This window comes from Rhea pennata, chromosome 1 (genome assembly GCF_028389875.1).
Source record: "Rhea pennata isolate bPtePen1 chromosome 1, bPtePen1.pri, whole genome shotgun sequence".
NCBI classification, from domain to species: domain Eukaryota; kingdom Metazoa; phylum Chordata; class Aves; order Rheiformes; family Rheidae; genus Rhea; species Rhea pennata.
In genome coordinates this window covers 44012126-44031158 of record NC_084663.1, presented here as the reverse complement: position 1 = coordinate 44031158, position 19033 = coordinate 44012126, and the positions used below count along the sequence as shown (strand labels likewise).

The 19033-nt window shown below is 34.6% G+C and overlaps 1 protein-coding gene across 1 annotated transcript in view; it reads right to left on the bottom strand.

Moving 5' to 3' along the window:
• The window catches only part of PTPRQ (protein tyrosine phosphatase receptor type Q), a 109308-nt gene extending 91159 nt beyond the window's left edge, over positions 1-18149 (bottom strand). The window contains exons 1-9 of the mRNA XM_062595113.1: positions 18096-18149; positions 17499-17610; positions 16456-16682; positions 12292-12361; positions 9580-9779; positions 7897-8146; positions 4139-4267; positions 3263-3409; positions 1499-1671 (exon numbers count right to left, since the gene is read on the bottom strand). Of these exons, the coding sequence (XP_062451097.1) occupies positions 1499-1671; positions 3263-3409; positions 4139-4267; positions 7897-8146; positions 9580-9779; positions 12292-12361; positions 16456-16682; positions 17499-17610; positions 18096-18149 (1362 nt within the window). The remainder of the gene's footprint in view (positions 1-1498; positions 1672-3262; positions 3410-4138; positions 4268-7896; positions 8147-9579; positions 9780-12291; positions 12362-16455; positions 16683-17498; positions 17611-18095) is intronic.
• Positions 18150-19033: the final 884 nt, after the last annotated feature.

The window sequence follows — 19033 nt, the reverse complement described above, 5'->3', positions numbered from 1 at the left end:
AAACTCCGGATGAAAAGAAGATAAAGCAGCTTTTTTAATGCTTAACTAGGTGGGATTAACCACAGTTAGAGATACAGCATCGATCTCATCTAAGTTCCAATAGGAAAAAGCTACATATGCCTCATTTTCACTAACATTTTGTAATAAAATAATAACACTCATGGAAATATCTTTTGCCTCTAAGGCTTTTCAACATAGAAGACAACAGCTTTTTATGCTACTAGTTATTGAGTACACTGTGGGTCTAACAATTCAAACTCTGCAGATGGCCTAAGTTGGGGTGCATAGGGTTCTAAATAAAACAACGTTACGATTTGTTTTGTTTTTTAATTAGGAAATTACATTCAATAAAATATAATAAAGCAGCAGTGATGCTAAATCAAGAACTCAAAAGTTAGGAAATCCCATCATTAAAACATGTCTGTGCAGACTGAATTTTCATCCTTTCTGTATCTGTACCATGATACAATCTTTAATTATATAGTTATACACTTTTTGTTTTCCAAGGACCCCTGCCTGACATAATGAATGGATCCTTATTCTTTTTTTCCCCACTATTTCTTATTTAATGTTTGGCTCCAGGGCTGTATTTAATGCAATCACTGAACTTGAAAGCAAACTTCTTCATTGAGCTCTGCATCACAAACTTAGATTCTGTGCCAGATCCAAAGACAGACATCAATGCCTTAAACAACAACAACAACAAAAAAAAAAAGATGCAAGCTTTGGGCACCTATGCTCAAAATTAGGATCCAAAAAAGCCCTCATTCAGAAGGCACTCAATCCTGACATCCTTTCATTTTGAACTAAATATTCTCTAAAGGTGTACAGTTCTGTGCTGCATGCTCAGAACTGCCGCTGTCTAAGCATTCAGAGCACATCAGTGTGCGAAATCCAGAAACTAGACAGACTGATACCATTAGCACCATAAGAGATTTCATCCAATCGGTGTGCACATACATCATTCAAACATGTCCATCACACAGAGTACAGCATGTAGTATTAGCCCTTAAATTCAACAATGCAGATAGGGCAGAAATTCTGGAGGTGCTTGCTTTGCAAGCAGAGCACTTGCAGCCACAGGAGACTTGTATTTAACTCACTCTTCCATAGGATTCTTGCCCACACTTTCTCAGAGTCTGTATGTTGATAAGGCATCTAAATCTGTATTCTTACTGCTAGGTCACCCTGTACTGGAAAGAACTCAAGTGTAACAGGGCTAAAAGAGATCAGATTGAGGGCTGTGGCTCCCTGCCTTTAGTAGCTAGGAAATTCTGGATCCTTCCTCTTGAATTATTTATGGTTTTCATGTACTGAAAATAGGAGTATTGGAATCTCTTTAAAACTCAGCCAGAGAAAGGGGGTGGGGTGGGAAAGGTGGTACACAAAAGCATTGAAAACCCATCTGTGTTAGCTAATTCTGTATTCCGTATCTATCGCATAAGGCAGAGAAACAAATTTAATCCAGCAAGGAAATTCATACTAAAAATACAAATACCTTCATTTTTCCTTTGAGGATAGTGTTTTCTAGAGTCACGTCTGTTTCCTGTGCATGTACTTTAACTCTGTACTGGGTAATAATACCATTTGGTTGTTGTGGCGTCCTCCAAACAATTTTTATGTATGTGGCTTCCACTTCTGCTAGATGTAAATCAGATACAGCACCTGGGACTAAGTATTCAAGAGAAAACTTAACTTAATTAAAAATCTCAAGTTATCACAAAATTTTTCAGCACTGTCAGTAATTAATCAAATTTCACATCCTTACCTTTAGAGTTGTTCCTGTGCAAGCAGAAAGTTACTTTAGATTTTTTCCAGCAAAAAAGTTACATTTCTAAAAATATGCATATATTTACGTGACATACATGACATATGTATAAATCTGATCAGATCCTAAGCTAATGTAAACCAAGACAGCTCTACTGAAGTCAATGCATTGGAAATCATTGCTAACTTATATAAACATATGGAATTGCAAGTATATTGAAAACTGAAATGTATTTTTAAAATCCATCAAAAACATACAAGAGTAAAGTAATAAAGAGGAAAAGGAAATATAATGAATGTGGTATATTCTCTGTAGCTCACTTTTATAATTTGTTTCAGTTCAATTTCCTCTTTAGGTGTACAATAATAACAATACTGCACTTTACATGGGACTGCCAGAGATCCAAAACCTTTATATACAATAGAATTATATTCAGATTTAGTATGAAAAATCTTTGTTCCTAACATACCACAGAAAAACACAAAATTGAGATTTCTTGTGTAATAAGAATTTGTGAATTTGAGATCAAAGTTAAATCTTTTATGTCAAATTTAAAAAACTTTGGCTTGTGACACAGAGTTTAGAAAGAAGATAAGCAGAGCCTATAATGAGGCAGGCCATTTCAGTAGACTCTGAGTTGCCAAAAGCAGACACTTTGAGAAAGAATAAGATAAGTAAGCGTAGGTGTTCCTGCCACTGTTACACTTTAACAGTGAACATTCCAGCAGCAGTGATTGAAAGAGTTTCTAATTTTGTGTTGTGTGGCATAAGCATAACACAGAAATAAAACAATGTTGAAATTCCTAAATATTTCTGGTTTCATCCTCAGCTGCAGACCAGTAACTTCATGCAGTCTCATGCACCTACTGGACAGAATTGCATTTCTACTGATCACAGGATTCTTTCATGGTGAGCCAAGACTCCCAGATCCTAGAGTGCATGGGTCTGGGACAGAACCAATACAGGACAAGACATCCCTGGCAGGTCTGCCTCAAGGCTATAGTTCCTGACGAAAGTAGCTTCATTAGAACTTGGCAATGGGCCCTGGATTTGGTGAAAATTAATCAAACACGTGTTGTTTCACAATATTCAGGGTTCAACAAACGAGGATAGTAATGTAATACTGAAATATGTTATTTCTCTATCACTTGCTGCCATCTAACGGCTAAGTGAGGGACATGTAACTTCATTACTGTAAATTGATTACTTTCATTCTACCTACAAACTACCTTTGTTTCACAGTCTCTGAAGGTTTCTAATTGCAAATAAATTTTGTGACAGTATACCCTTGGAAAATGGAGAAATAGATTTACGTAAAAAAATTTCAAAATAATTTCTTTCATTTGTTTGTTATTCCTCTTAGTCTTTTGTGAAAGACTTGAAAGTGAACTGGAAACATACCTATTTTTTTCTTTGGCAACTTACCTAAACGGCTTTGAAAGGAAAACTGAAACTAATACAGCTAATTTACTACATTCCTGTAAGCTTACTCACCTTCTGCAGGGGTGAAAACTGTAAGGTTAGTCTTTGGCCCCACTCCAGCACTTGTCTCAGCACCAACATACACATCATATGTTGTAAACGGCACAAGGTTACTAAATACAAACTTAAGATCTTTTGTGCTATTATCCAGAATATGACCTGGTATGAAGAACAAAAAACAAGATTCTAGCTCAAAAATAAAAAATGGTATGCCATTTTCTCATACTTAACATAGCTAGATTAGTTTATGAAATTTTAATTCATCATCAACTTCATTGCAAGTAAGACTGAATGTCTGAAAAAAATACTAAAATATCATCTGAAGGAGGCATCAGTTTTAAGAAGAGGGACTTCTTTTGTTTATAAATTAACTTCTATTGCTTTTTCTGGGTGATCTCATTAAAACATTAGTACCTAGCTTATTAACTTCTTATTTAATGATACACAATTAAATACCTTCTTTAACTATACATGTTTGAGTTTTAAAATTTACAGTAACACCAAAACAGACAGCATACTACATGAGGATGGAAATCCCCCAGAGACTCTTATTTAGCACAAAGTGAAAAAGAGTAAGATTTGATTTGAATACACAAGCATGCTAACTCAACTGAGAGCTAAACCTGCCATCTCTCTGAAAGAGTAAGGACAGCTGCTTTCCTCCAGTTTTAGGAATTTCTAACATCAGATTTCATTATCCATCCACTCTTAAAATGGGCAAACTTTTCCTTGAAAAGTTATCTAAGAACTACTAACAAGTCTAGTATTAAAAGGGTAAACAGCACTGCTTTCAAATATTAATTCTTGATTGCTAGAGACACTAGAATACAAGTGTAAGAAAATAATCATAAGAACAAAAAGAAAAAAAAATCATCAACTCAGACTTACCAGATGGTCCATACAGCTCAACTCTATAACTAAACTTTCCTGTTACTATGGTTGGTGGGTCCCAAGTCACCAAGAAAGACTTTGCAGTAATGTTGCTCTTGGCAAAATTTTGTGGTGGGTCTTCTGGAACTTAAAAAATATTACAGGAAGTTTTGAGCATGTAATAATTTATGTTAGAATTTCCCAGAATGCCATGTCAGATGACTCATTTTAAATCTAAACATTAAAAAAGCTGAGGGAAAGTTACACCAAAAGCACATCTCACTAAAATGACTTATTTTATTTCATTTACCTTTTTTTCCCAAGGCAATGCCAGCAGAAGATATCTATCAAGAGAGCTAGTAGTATGCAAATAATCTTCAAGAAAAGAGGTGGCAGGGATTCTACTAAGTCTAATAAGGACTTCATCATGATATGGATTGCATGCAGAAGATGTTCAAATATTACTGTGATGCTTAGCAATATACAGCTCACATCAGGTAAGTTTTCCTTCCTTACATGGGTTCTTTTTTCATTTTGAGAATATGTCATATTAAAGGTATCTGATAGCATTAATGATATTGCTATCCAAAAACTCAAAGCTGGAAACAATTAAGCCTGTAAAAACTTTACTTACTTGAGTAATCTTTTCTTTCATGGAACTATTCATAAATTAAATGAATCATATATTCAAGTGATTGCAGAATCAGATTCCTGTCCTTTTTAAAGAATAACTTGCTGTATTGGTAAATTCCAGAAGATTATTATTGAGAGGCAGAACAGAATCCAAAGACAGCTAAAGAATGTGCATTTTTTTTGTATGTATAGAGTAAACCCCCATGATTTTCAAAAATGCAGAATATTGAAGGAAGCTTATTGAAACTCCTTGATACAAAGTACTACGAAAATCAGAATTTTATGTATTTTGAAGCATCTAACTGCAGTAAGATTTCATTTTGAAACTAGGGTCAGGTAAGGCGTAACACCCTAAAAAATTAATGGCAATGGGTCAAAACTACAAAAGGATGCATCTTCAATATATCAATATATCAAATATATCAAAATATATCAAAAATAATATTTTGATGATCTGTGCATGGTTTTGATAATTACTTTTCCCTATTAAATTCAGTTATAAGCCAACATGGAACTACAGGCTGATCCTGTAAACATCATGTGCATTTAACTCACATATTAATTTTAAAAAGTACTATGTCATTTTAAAAGCTAAAGTACATCACAGAAGTTTCCTAGAATATTGACGACATTGGAGATAGCCCAACTATTTTTAGTTTACCTGTAAAGCTGGAAAAATTGATTAGCTAGAAGAGAGAGCAAAATACGCTTTACTATCAAGGAAGTTGTCAAAATAAAAACTCTGCCAATGGAGGAAAACATTCTGTCACTCCTGAAAAATACGCTAGATATTAGTTAGAAGTGATTATTTAATCCTTCTTAGTTACTCTAATAATGTCAGCTGTAATTGCATACTATTCTAGAGTATCACCTTACAAGTCCAAAGTTTTTAAAATTTTTTTCAAGGTCTAAATGTTTTTCACTTTATAGAAGTAGCCTCCCCGTGACTGTCGTCCCAGCAAAAAAAAAATAAAAAATAAAAAAAAATAAAATAAAATAAAAAAAAATCTGCATGTTGAGTTTTAACAAATATACTGTAATATAATTTATATTCATAATGCTGCATTTTAAAATGCTTTAAAGGAATAGACTTTTCTGGGAAAAAAAAAAGGAAAGAAACAAAGATACTATCTTTGGCAGGAACACAAGAAAGTCTCAGCACAGCTCAGAAAAATCTGGCTGGAAGGAACAAAAATAATTTTCAGCTTTTTAAACTGGAACCTCAGAGAGCTATACAGTAGGGGCATCTATCTTCTTCACTTGTGTGGCCAGATGGGCTAGCACGACAACAAATCAGTGTCATTCTACTTTGTGAGCAGAAAATGTGGGATTTGAAATAGATGTGCTCTCTATCCTCCCAGTTGTTTTCACAAACTATCAAAAATCCATTGATTTCTCTCCCTCAAGCCTCATCTCAGACACTCCAGTAGAGTACTTGAAATACGATTTTTTGGCCATAGGAGAAAATGGCAACTAGGAACATAGTTAGTGTAACACTAAAGAGACTCTTGGAAAAATTGAGATACTTGGCAAAGGGAAACGGATTTCGGTAATTAGAGATGGACTGGATGATGGTGCTTCATATTTGGGCTAGTGGGGGTTTGTAAAAATAACTGCAGAGCTACATTCCTAACTTATAATTATACTATATAGGCCATATACGAACTTTAACACTTAAAAATGTCTTTCCCACTAGGACAAACCAAAGATGAAAAAAAGAAAAATCATGAGGCAAAAACTCTATTTAATTCATAATGCCTTCTGAAGAAATCACCAACCAACACTATCATCAGTTTCAGAAAAGGAATCCTGGCATGACCTACACAGACACGCAAGACCTACAGGGCAGCACTTTAGCAAGCACCTCAATGTTTATAGGGTGAAGATCTAATGTAGCTGGATCCAGAAGTTTGAGTGCACCTGAAGGCTTCTAAGGGACTTACTGAAGATTGGGTCACCTGGGCTTATTCTGAGTGTGTTGGAGTCTGTATAAATCATGCACCCACCCACCTGACCAGTCAGCCAATTTCCCTTTTTCCAGATTGTACAGTACCGTACAGGTGCCTGGTAAGCAAGGACTGAAGATCTGATTTTTCAAACAGCTGACATTTTTGTTTGTATTTGGCAGAACTAAGCCCTACTGGATAAGCTTCCTTTCCATCACTCTTCAAGATTTTCTTATTAACTAGTGCACTTATCCTAGGATGTTAACAAAAAGCAAAACAAATAGGAAAGCAACCCTGAGTTCTTAGAGCAGAAACTAACCTGTCTTAAGTAGCTTCCTTTACTCTAGACAAAACTGAAAACGAAGGATAATTTAATTCTAGCAAAGCCATTCAAATGAACAGTGCTAAGAGAGAATTACATTTCATCTGAAAAGTGCTATGAATTCTGACGTACAAAAGTGGAATCCAGAAACATCAAATGGTGCCAGATGAAAAACTGATGCACCAGCAGACAGAATAACATTCAAACAGACAAGCCAGAATAACATTCCTCTAGGACAGAAACATATCCTTCTGAGACAGCTGTCTTAATGTTGCCCATTACTTAAGCCATTATAAAACTTGCTCCGGAACAATCTTGACTGCATTCATGCATTGCAAGTAACCTAGAATCAGGTGCCCTAGTATTTAGAGTTTTCGTAGCACTACAAAACCTTCTGCAACAGGTCCATAGAAACCATGGTAAAAAAGTTTTCCTTATACTGCTTATTTTTCCACAAAGATAAGGGAGGTTTAAGTTCATTGCTATGTCTATAACACACAAAATACTTATTAATATCATGTCTGACACATTTTTTCTCTCCATTTTTATTATTAATTCTCCTTCCATTGTGACATTAATCCCAATTCTTCTTGAATTATCCTGAAGTTTTCATAAATTAGCTTACTTTGATATCTTTGACTTTCCATTAAAAGTGAATTCCCTTGTACATTATTAGATACATTAACAATTATAGATGCTTTCAGTTGATTCTATTGGGTAAAATTAGGTAAGTATGTAAGCACAAGCAAGTAGTACAGATAAAGACAGATTCAAACTGAAGTATCTTGAAGCATAACTTTATATTGATACTTTACATGTTTTCAAATAAATCTGAGTACTCAACATAGTTATTTCTTACTGAAAGCAGGATATACCTGATTCTGGTGTCCGGACAATTGCACTGTCAATGTAACCTGGTTCAGTGGTAACTGCAGAGACTTCAAAAAGATAGGTGGTGTATGGTCTGAGGTTAGTTACAACAAAACTAATTGGTTCATTCCAAACAGAGCTCATCTGACTAGCTGCCGTTGCACTTGGTGTAACTGTAGTCCGCGAAGGAATAGTAGATTTGCCAAAAGCAGTGGAAGGAGTGGTAGTACTCCACAAAAAGGATTCACTGTTATCCTATAAAGACAAAATATGAAATATAGTAGTCCAAATCAATAACTTATAATTGTAAGTATATGGTGGCCAAAAAGAGGCAGACACCCTTTGAAACAAAATCACTCAAAATTGATTCTTCTTTTGATTCTTCAACATCCAAATTTATCATTTCATTAGTTGATGTCGCTAACAACTCTTGTTAGTGGCAATACTATATAGTTCCCTTCATTATTCCAAAAGATCTCAAACATGATTGCATCAAAGCAACTCTTAAATCTTCATTAATTTTTTCCAACATTCCATTTTCAGCATTCAGCCACCCTTTTGACAAGTTCCTTAATGAGGTCCTCCTACATCATAAATACATAAAACACACACTCCCACACATATATGAACACACACCACACAAACGTATACACATATATTTGTATATGTGCACACATACACTATACATAATGCAGAAGATTAGGCGGGAGGTTCCTGATCCATAACATCAGGAGAGACATCTGAAAAATTGCTAGAAATTGCAATAACTAATGCTTATGATACAGTAGATGGTGGTCTTTCTTCTCAATGCTGAACGAAATCAGCCTGATGTTGGGAGCTTTCACAACACCTACGATGATTTTGCAAACAAAATCTGAAACCACAGTCCTGGTAATTTGTTACCATGAAGAACTGTACTTTTCTTTAAATAAAAGTACTAACAGTAGCATCCTGAAAATAACAAAAGTCAGACAACCTGACAGCCTAGCAATCATAGAACTCTGCTCAGAACAAAGCTAGCTGGTAAGGACAGTTGTCCTCAAGAAATTCTGAAAGGTATACATTAGTTCTAGGTCTAAATCCAATGAATAGTCAAAATCCAGAAACTTTTCAAAGAATGTTTAATTTTAAGAACAACACAGTCTGACCAAATCTAAAGAAAAAAATCACTCTGCTACTTCTGTTTCTTTTCATGTTGATATAAAAAGTATTCTGGTAATGTTGAAATGTCATACTCAGAACAGAGCACACATTTAAAACACACACAGTATTATTCTATTATATATAAAAATAAAGTATTAACATTAATATAGGAATCAATAACTACCTGTCAACAACAAATTCTTACTTTTTCAAGTTAAATGTTAAGAATTACCCAAATGAGACAGGAAAAGTCAGAATTATCTATTTAACCATTTTCTGTAAAAAAAAATACTGTAGAAATTGACCTTCATTAACATTTTTACTTTAATTAAACTGAACTTTTCAAGAAAAAGTATTCCATTTAATCTATTTCAGACAGAAAGGTCTTTCTTTATCCTGTATAACCCACTGGAGTCTCAGTCTGTAAAACATTTGGGATTATTCTAAATAGGAAGCCTCCAATTTTTTTCTCTCTCAAAATCCAAATATAAAACTATCTTCTGTGGCTAGAGGCTATTTCTGATTTAAAAATTTATAACACTTACATTACATTCTGGTAACCTCCCAGACAGAAGGTCCTCTACTTTAACAGAGACATCTTTCACAATGATTCCACTTCTTGCATGTTTCACACTAATCTTGAAACTAGTTATCTTTCCATTTGGTTGCCGAGGGAGAAACCATATCAGATTTACAGCTGAATAATTTAAGGCTTCAACTGTGAGATTCACTACTTTACCTGGAGCTTGAAAACAAAACAAACAAAAGCAGTGAGATATACTTTTTCTTCTCAGTTAATTTGTACTTCAGAGTTAAGTATATCCTGGTGTAAAATGAGTTTGATTATCATTCAGTCCACAGTACATAAGGAATCTACATTTCAAGGGTTTCTGCTCTCCTATTTCCTGTAATTTTAGCTTTTAAAGAATCATTTGAGTTAGATCAGTTAATAGCCTCTGTGTTTTTTCTTCTTTTCTCTCCAGCTCTGCTATCCACTGTACTATCAAACATTTCACTTCAATTCAGGTATCAAAAAACTTGCAGTTTTTAATTTGTAATACTCCCATTTCTAACTTCCAAATGCTGAAACAAAGGAATGCCAACCATTCACAAACATGTGCAAAGCAAGTGATATGTAACCAGCTCACTTTCAATCTAGTTTAAGTGAGAAATATAGTTATATTCAGTCTTATAATAACATAGTAACTGGTTTGGTCACCTTAAAGGTTCTTCCTAGACATATCTTATCTACTGTCAGAAGCAGTAAACAAGTTTACTACAGTTGAAAGAGATAAAAGCATAAATGTTTGCCCATTTTGTGTTTGTTTAAGAGCATATGACAGCACTGGGTGTTCTATTTGACTTTACCCATGTCACCTTTTCAGCTAGATGCACTTTTTTATAGATTTTAAAAGTTCAATTAAATTTCAATATTCACTGTAATTGTAGAAATGCAGTTCTTTGTATTAGTGACAGTTTTCAGGAATTTGTGTCAGAACATCAGTATCACAGTACAAAGGAATGGGATGCAGCATCTAAATGAGACTTTAAATGCCTGTGTAATTTAAACATAAAGAAGGTAATGTGACTATCTATCTGAACTTCCCTACCTAAGAACTAGAGCACTGTAGCTCTCTCTCAGTCCTGTCTGTATGGCATGTGCAGTAGCATGTCCTGTGACAGCTAGCCTTGGTACTACAGAGTGAAGGAGTATATTGCCTTAAAAATATACAAGTATATATATAATGTTCACAGTTACAGACGATCTTTCCTAGCTGAATTGAAACAGATCTTCCAAGCCTCATGTTTAGCTCTTGCCTTAGGCCCTGCTGAATTAGGGCCTTATTTAGAGAGTTCCTTTGCAGATCTTGCTTTCCTCCCCCCCCCCCCCCCCAATTAGATTACAGCTCCTACCATGTTTTTCATCAATTCATTGAGCACTTACTATAGCAAAGTCCTTTGTATTTAAATAATCATCTCTTTTGGTTAACTTTGCTATTTTAAACTATTCATTTTGACCAAGATGTTGGGGTTTCTTTAAGCATCAGTGCTAGGGTTAAAGAGAAAGACAAGGAGAAAGTAAAAGTACAAATGTAATGTCAGTGACAAACAGCTCTCACCTCGCATTTAACAGACCTCCCGATTACATTTATGATAAGGGTTTCTACTTTTAATAAATGTATAAGCAGAGATGCTTCAAAAAGCAAAGAGATAATGTTCCCATACAGAGAAATGCTGCAGTGCTCTTCTGTCAAACTTGACTAAAACAAGTCCATTGAAATATTACTCTCCACCAGCAATAACTTATGAAGTATAGCGAAGAACAATGCTTAGCTGCATGTGGCAAATTTACTATCCTTTCCCACACTTGTTTTCATAAGTCATGAAGATATCTCAGAAGAGTTCTAAGCACACAAATCTCATGCAGAGTGATGATTTCCTGCCATTAACTGAGGCTTGACACTCTGTGGTTTGCACTGCTACAGAAACCAAACAGAAGCCCCAGACATGGATGGCCATTCACCACAGCACCATGAACTCTGTATTCCACTGAGACCCACTTACCCTCTCAAATTGGCCTGTTGCCAGCCCTTTGGCCAAGGCTGAATTGCTCTTGCAGTGCTTGTAAGAGCAAGACTACAAACTGTAAGCTAATAAAGAATATGGAAATTTAGACTAGAATGAGATTTATTTTTTAAAAAAGCAAAATCTTCAAGGCAAATTTTCATTTCCACCATGCATTATAATTTTGACTTTTTAGTTTCCAAGTAAGAAGTAAAAGCTTAATAATGCACATTCTGTGTTGGCCTTCTTAGGACAGTTTAGTTCACTCCAGCACTAAACTCAAAAAACGGTGTGTGACACCTGGAGGCACTGCAAGGGCTGATCCCACAGAAAAGTCTATCTCTCAGTACTGCTGCAAGCAACAGCTGATGGTGCTACTTAACAATTAGCTCTGCTCTCCTCTGACCTTGCTTTCCAGAAGCATCCTACCTTGAACGTGCCATAGGAGAGCCTAAACAGAAACAGAATTTACATATGTGAAACCCCTGCTATGTGAATACCATAAATGCTGTAATAAACATCTAGGATGAAAATGCACCTTTTCCACTGAGTAAGAGAGTAAGAAAAGAATAAGGATTTTTTTTCTAAATACATAGAATTTGTTCAAATATAAAAGAAAAATATCAGTGACACTTTATCTGAATAAATTAAAGAAGCTTTAATTAAAATAATTAGCAGCTTATTAAAATTACCACTTTCTGCAGTCTGAAAAAGAAAGCGATCACTAAATACTCCAACTCCAGCACTGTTCTCAGCAGCAACCTACAGTGAAGAAAAAGTTACATTAGAGAACCTATAGGCTGTATAGTGCCAGGCACTATGCATATCTTAAGGATCACAAAAATTTATCTTGTAGAGCTTTTAAACTGTAAATATACAAATGAACATGCCTTTTCTAGCTGTATTTTTTCATTTATACTCAATATTTAGAAGTGAAAAAATAAAATGGAAATATTGTCAGTGTAATCCAGTTAAGAAAAAGGCTATGTGCACACATCCACCCTTCAAAAATGCTGAGTCCCTGTGTTATGCTAAAGTCAAGAGGAAGAACAACACCAGTAACACTCCTTTTCCTTACAATTCACTCACTTTTATTAGCTAAGAATAAAACTGCTACCCTATTCCCACTTTACTCACCTTGTAACTTAACAGTCAAGAAAAAGAAGTAGGTTCTCTTTTATATCCTGAACTGCTAAAGTACAAAAGCAGGTCAACCTCCCTCAGAGGAGAAATTCTAGGAAAGCATGTCTTTGGAATGAGGGAAAAGACAACAGGTCAGGGAACTGGGAGGCAGCATAGGATGGATGCGCCTCAATGTTTATGATTATAGCCCAGTCTCACACCTGGAAGGGCAGTAAACTGAGACTGTGGCAGTACATGTGGAGATAAAAATAACAGGTGCAATTTGCTCTGCTATGTAAGACTTTCTGATAACTTGACTCAGTGATGGACCATGGTATGCAACAGTTAATTCTACTTAGAAGGAAAGAAGAATAAGATTTCCCTATTTATTTTGAAAAGAATTGACAGAGGCAACAACAGGTAGTATATGCTAAAAATTCCAACAATGCTTGCAAGAAATGTGTGAGAGGAAAACCAAAAGCAAAAAGCTCTCTAGCAAGGTTAAAAGTACAGCAGAGTCACCCCTCTCCCTATTGGCAGGGAGCAGAAGTGTGGTAGCTGTGCTGAAGGAACTGACAGTGCAAACTGCGGGTAAGGCAGGGAGAAGGGGCAGAATTGCAAAATGATGTGTGGGTCACAGCAGAAGTGACAGGTAACACAAGGGATAAGAATGGCAAAGAGTGGAAGTAGCCAGCAGAACAGAAAGGAAGAACATTCTAATCACCTGTCAGGACTATTTTGTGTGCCTTTCAGAAGATGCTAAAATATTTAACGCACTAAGCAAAGACAAATAAAGTAAAAAAAAAAAAAAAGAGGTAACAGGGGAAGACTTAATCCAAGATGCAAAGGCATGCAGATGCCTATAAACACTTTGCAGTATATTCTGCTTGATGGGAAAACACTCTGTATTGCTGAGCAACTCCTTCCTCTACCATGAACACACACAAGTCCATGCATGTACACCCCAGGCAACTTCAGCCAACCCTACCCGATTCTGTATCACAGAAAGAATAACTTGAACTGTTCATATGCATTGATGAATGCACTACATTAATTGTAATAGCCAAAAAAATTACCTGGAGATCTTTGTGGGTTGACAAGCAATCAAAAATACAGACAATATCAGAATATATAATATATATATATATATATAAATCTAAACAAATTTCCTCACCTGGAATTCTGTTATAATCTTTTGTTATCTCATCTCAAAATACACATTGTAGAAAGTGTCCAAAAAGGAAAATGAAAATTAAGAGGAACATGGAAAATCTCACATTTGAGATGCACAGTTTCAAGAGAACTCAAAATTACTATAAAAAATATGTAAAAGTTTGCATGGTAAAAAATAACAACTGTGTACATCAATTATCTTTAAAGAATCAAAATAAAAGCTTACTCAGTGTACTATTAGCTTCTAGAGTTCACTGATACAAAGCAGTATTACAGAAAAGAGCTTGGAAATATTTAAAAAGGATAGGTTACTATGTAAATAATAAAAAAAAGTTCAAGCTGCTACGCAAATTTGGAAGGAATATTAATTCTTATGCTTTGAAAGATAATGGCACCACTATTTGAAGTTTAGAAAAAAAGTCTTCCTTGACTGTATATTTTTACAAAATTATCAAGGATCAACTGTCCATTATCTATAACCCTCTCTCTGCCATTTAATAAATCATCACTTTAACTGCTATTTCTTTAAAAGCATTTTTTTTATCACATGCAAAGAAACAAATTTAAGTCTGGAAACCTATTTTGAAAGCTCATATAAGGTTAACTATGTTAAATTACTGTCACGGTATTTACTAAGATGAATTTAACAACAAGACCAAACGTGGTGCCCTTAAAAAAAGGAAAAAAAAAAAAAAAAAAAAAAAAAAAAGAATTTTCACCTATGCAAAAATCAAGATCCTACTTTTAGATGATATAATAGACTCCAAAACTTAATCAAAAAAATACATTAAATTGCCTAAGAGATGGAGAACACATAATGTTACTTATTGGCCACATCTGTGAGGCAGAGAAAGTACTTCAGTGGTTATTATAAAATACTGGAGTGTTATTGAATCTGTGAGGTTGCTAGTGGGTCAGCCAGCCAGGTACCCCATCAAAACAGTACATAATATAACAACCCTTATCTAACCAACGACTTTTATTCACCCACGAGAAAAATCATGCTGTTTCTGCTAGACAGATGTTGTTGAGTCACAAGTCATTTTAATGAGTTAAATTCCACTCTTAGATTAATGTTTCAAACACCAGCGATAACAAGGAAAACTTCCCACATACACTGACATATTGACACACTACTGCTAAGTAAAACAAATGACTTAAAATGTCCTACAGTTTTCACAGGGAAGAATCATATAGGGAAAGATAATGGAATCTGCGAAAACTTAAAAAATGAAACCCACTTAAGTGTTACTGAGGTACTCCGAATTGTAAACTGAACTCTCCATAATTACACAATTTGTCTGAGCACATTCTGTGCATCTGGTGTATGCTTCATTAGCCCCGTGCAGGTGTTGTTGAAGACCTATCTATGAGGGAGGGGAGGGAGGAGAGGAAAATACAGGAAGATAGTGAGGACAGCACATTGAAGGTGGGGGGAAGAAGATGGAAATGCACTGCCACACTAAGTCATTATATTTTTCTCAATTAGAAGCATGGTCATCACTACTAGGTTCACAGTGAGCAACTCTCCCATGGTGGTAGGCATAATTCGATTTTTACCTTCTTATGCATTCAAATCAACTCTATTAAGAATCACTGCACAGCCTTATTCCTACTTTGGTAACTTTCAGTATTTTTATATACTTCTGAGTTTATAAGAACTTTTTTTATACGGAAGCTGGCAAATCAAAAATATTATTCCCTTTCATACCTGACACTGAAAAAAGGCATCTCTCCAAGGCTCTTATGAAAAATAAGTGCAGAAAATAATTGCATTGCAACTATTGTCAAGAGATAGTTTATTTCTGTCCATCTGAAGTCATTCATTGTTGAAGAATTCAGATCAGGATTGCCTAATCTTAATGCAAACACATTGCGTATACAGAACTTACGAAAATAAAGGTACTGATCATGGCAGTGGATATTCAAGCAGTAAATATCTATGGAAAGGAAACATAAAATTATGATTTTTCTATTTCAGAAGATGACACTAGGTAAAACACTCAGGTTAGGGTAACCAGGCTAAGGTGTTTACAGATTAAATTCAAATAGACATTTAGGCAAGCAAACTCCTCCTTAAACTAATAAAGTTTAAAATCAAAGTAAGAATTAAGGATCTACATGCTTTTTTTGGATTTGGCTTCAGGTGATTTGGAAATCAAAGTATAACATCCAAAGAGTATGAGCGGTTTCAAAGATTAAATCTCAGTGAAGAGGGACTTAGATATTTTTGAAAATTCTATCCTATGCCCATTACTCTCTACCACATAATGCTATATGTCAGCAGAAGTAATAACAGAATATGTCAGCAGAAGTAATAACAGAATATGTCAGCAGAAGTAATAACAGAAGAGATTGTTTTAGTGCATTTTTGTCTGGAAATGATTTAAAATAGATTTTAAAACTATTACAGTAAATAAATATCAGGCTAATATATTTTGTTATACAACAACAGCCATTAGCAAAGTGCTTTGAAAATACTTTATGCACCTACTATAATCTCACATAGTATATAATAAATCAGAATTCAAAATACCAAAAGACATTCACAGCGCTTTTACCGTAATTTCATAAGTTGTTCCGGGGTTAAGACTGGTAAGAAGAACTTCCAAACTATCTGGCTTTGTTGTAACTTGTGTATAAGCTGTTTGCATCCATGGACAGACCTCTTTGTATTTAACAATGTAGGACAAAATCCTCCCATTTGGATGCAATGGTGTATTCCATGATAGCAGAATGCCGGCAGAGCCTACTCTTTCACCTGCGAGGAACAAAGGGGGTCCAGGATCTAAAAAAAAAAAAAAAATACATACATACATACATACATACATATATATATATATATATATAAAAAATATTCACATATATATATATAAAAAGTTTTTAATTAAATTGTCAGATAGCAATGGAGACATCTTCACAGCTATTATACAAATATTAAATCATCTGTCGGCATAAACCAGTAAAAACACTCAAGACTAACATACGGTTAAATAACAAGCTTTTTTTCTGGCTAGAATACTGTTTCAAAACAAGCAAATTATTTTTGGGGCACCAGGAACACTTTTTTCTAAGAATGTAAATATGTTATGTTCAACATCTTCATGGACAAAATAGAGTTTAATGCCAATTTACTATCTGACATATTAGAGCATGCTTAATTTCAGGTCCTATCACTAAATTCATTCAAAAGTATACTGCACTATTTTCCAAATTACATCTGAAATGGCTATGTTTACCTGAAAAGTCTTAAATGCCTACAGCTATATATATAAATTGGTGTATACATTTTACACATGACACAATAGTAGATTTTTTTAAAAGCTTATAATTTCTTTACCATTGTGGTTTTTTAAAAATAGCCAAGCTAATGGATTAATACAACTACTAGTTATACCCAGGGCTGCTTCTTAAAAACATCTATGACAGAGTCTCCCATGTTATTGTAGGACACTCAGATTACAGCTAAAGAGGATGAAAAATCATGGTAATTGTTAAAAGTTGTAACTGAATATCATTTTTAGGCATTGCTGAGCATACAGCAAACACAACAAAGTATAGTTAACAAAAATCAATAAAAATTAAGCAGTTGTTATTAACTCACTGGTCACATTTGTTGTCACTGTTCTGCTGGCAGGTGAACTGTATACTGAAGAGGACACTGCAGAAACTGTCACATTGTATGTCACTCCAGGAGCAGTATTAGAAAAATCAGCCTAAAATACGACATTGATTTAATTAAATCTTTTACCAGGAATCATGAACATGAGAAAAGAAAAAAAAAAAAAAAAGAAAAAGAAAAGTTTAGCTCTGTATTACTGAAGTTAATGTTTTAATATGTCTTTAGAAACAGATCAGGCACTAGAACAGTAAAGACAGTAGTTTACATTCATTAGCTACAGGCTAACATTTTACCGTCTTATTTACCTAACCGCCATAAGACTTGTATAACATTCAATATTAAAGAACAACAAAATTAACTATTAATTTTATCACAGAATCACTTGATTATCAGTTTATCTATAAAGGGTTTTCTATACCATCATCACTACATTATCTAACTATGTATGAAGCATTATAAAATCCCTTTTGGAAAGAATAAGTACAGTAACAGTCAGAAAAACAGTCCGAAAACTGATGGTTAAATCAGCCTATCTTAAATAAACGTAATTTTTTTTTAGCAAACATTTATATGAAATACCTGTATCTTTGCAGTTCCAATAAAAAACAAAAGCAAAACAAGCAGAACAGCCATTATTATGAATATTATTATATTTTCCAGACAGTAGTATCAAAAAGTGCTCCTATTTCTTTTTGATGGCTTAGCAGTGAAGTGTTGCAGGCATGAATGATTTAAGGCCAGATCTTCCTGGCAAGTACACAATTAATGAGCCTGTATTACTCAATAGCTCTGCCCTTCCTTTGTTAAACTATTCATGAACCCTTAGATGACTGGCTGTATCTTTGAGGCAGACTTAAAAAAACAATTTCAAAAATTGTTGTTAAGGTAACAAACTCTGGATGCTGAAATTTACTTTCACAACATTCTCATTAATACTTTCATATTTATATCTGTGTTAAACAGCCAAAGAAGCAAGCTTAGATTAGCAAAGAATTCCTCATCAGCACAGTGCATAAGCATAAGGTGGCCATCCAAGCACTCTAATAAAAGCACATACTTGATACTCTCTAGCTCCAAGATCTAGGATGACAACAGAACCATGATCAGGAATAAGAGCCACATGAAATCTGTCTACATGTCCATCGGGTACTCTCCAATACAATGAAAAAAAATGTGATGAAACATTGAAGAATTTAAGCCCTTCTGGCTTTGCGGGTTCTGAAAGAGAATTGTGGAATAAAAACCATTAACTTAAATGCACGCATTATAAATATATCACTAATTAGAATGAATATAAAAGCATTCAAGAACAATTTACTTACAACATGAAGGATAATTGCTAATTAGTCTGGATAGAACAGGGAGTTATACTCCAGTTGCTATACTGCCTCTGAGACTTGACTGATAATCTCCGAACTATGCCATGTAGGTATCTCAACTTGTAGAAAACAAGCTCAGGTAGCTCTGTCCAGTGTTGGGTTAACAAAGAATCTCTGCACAGTCTTGGTATTTCTACT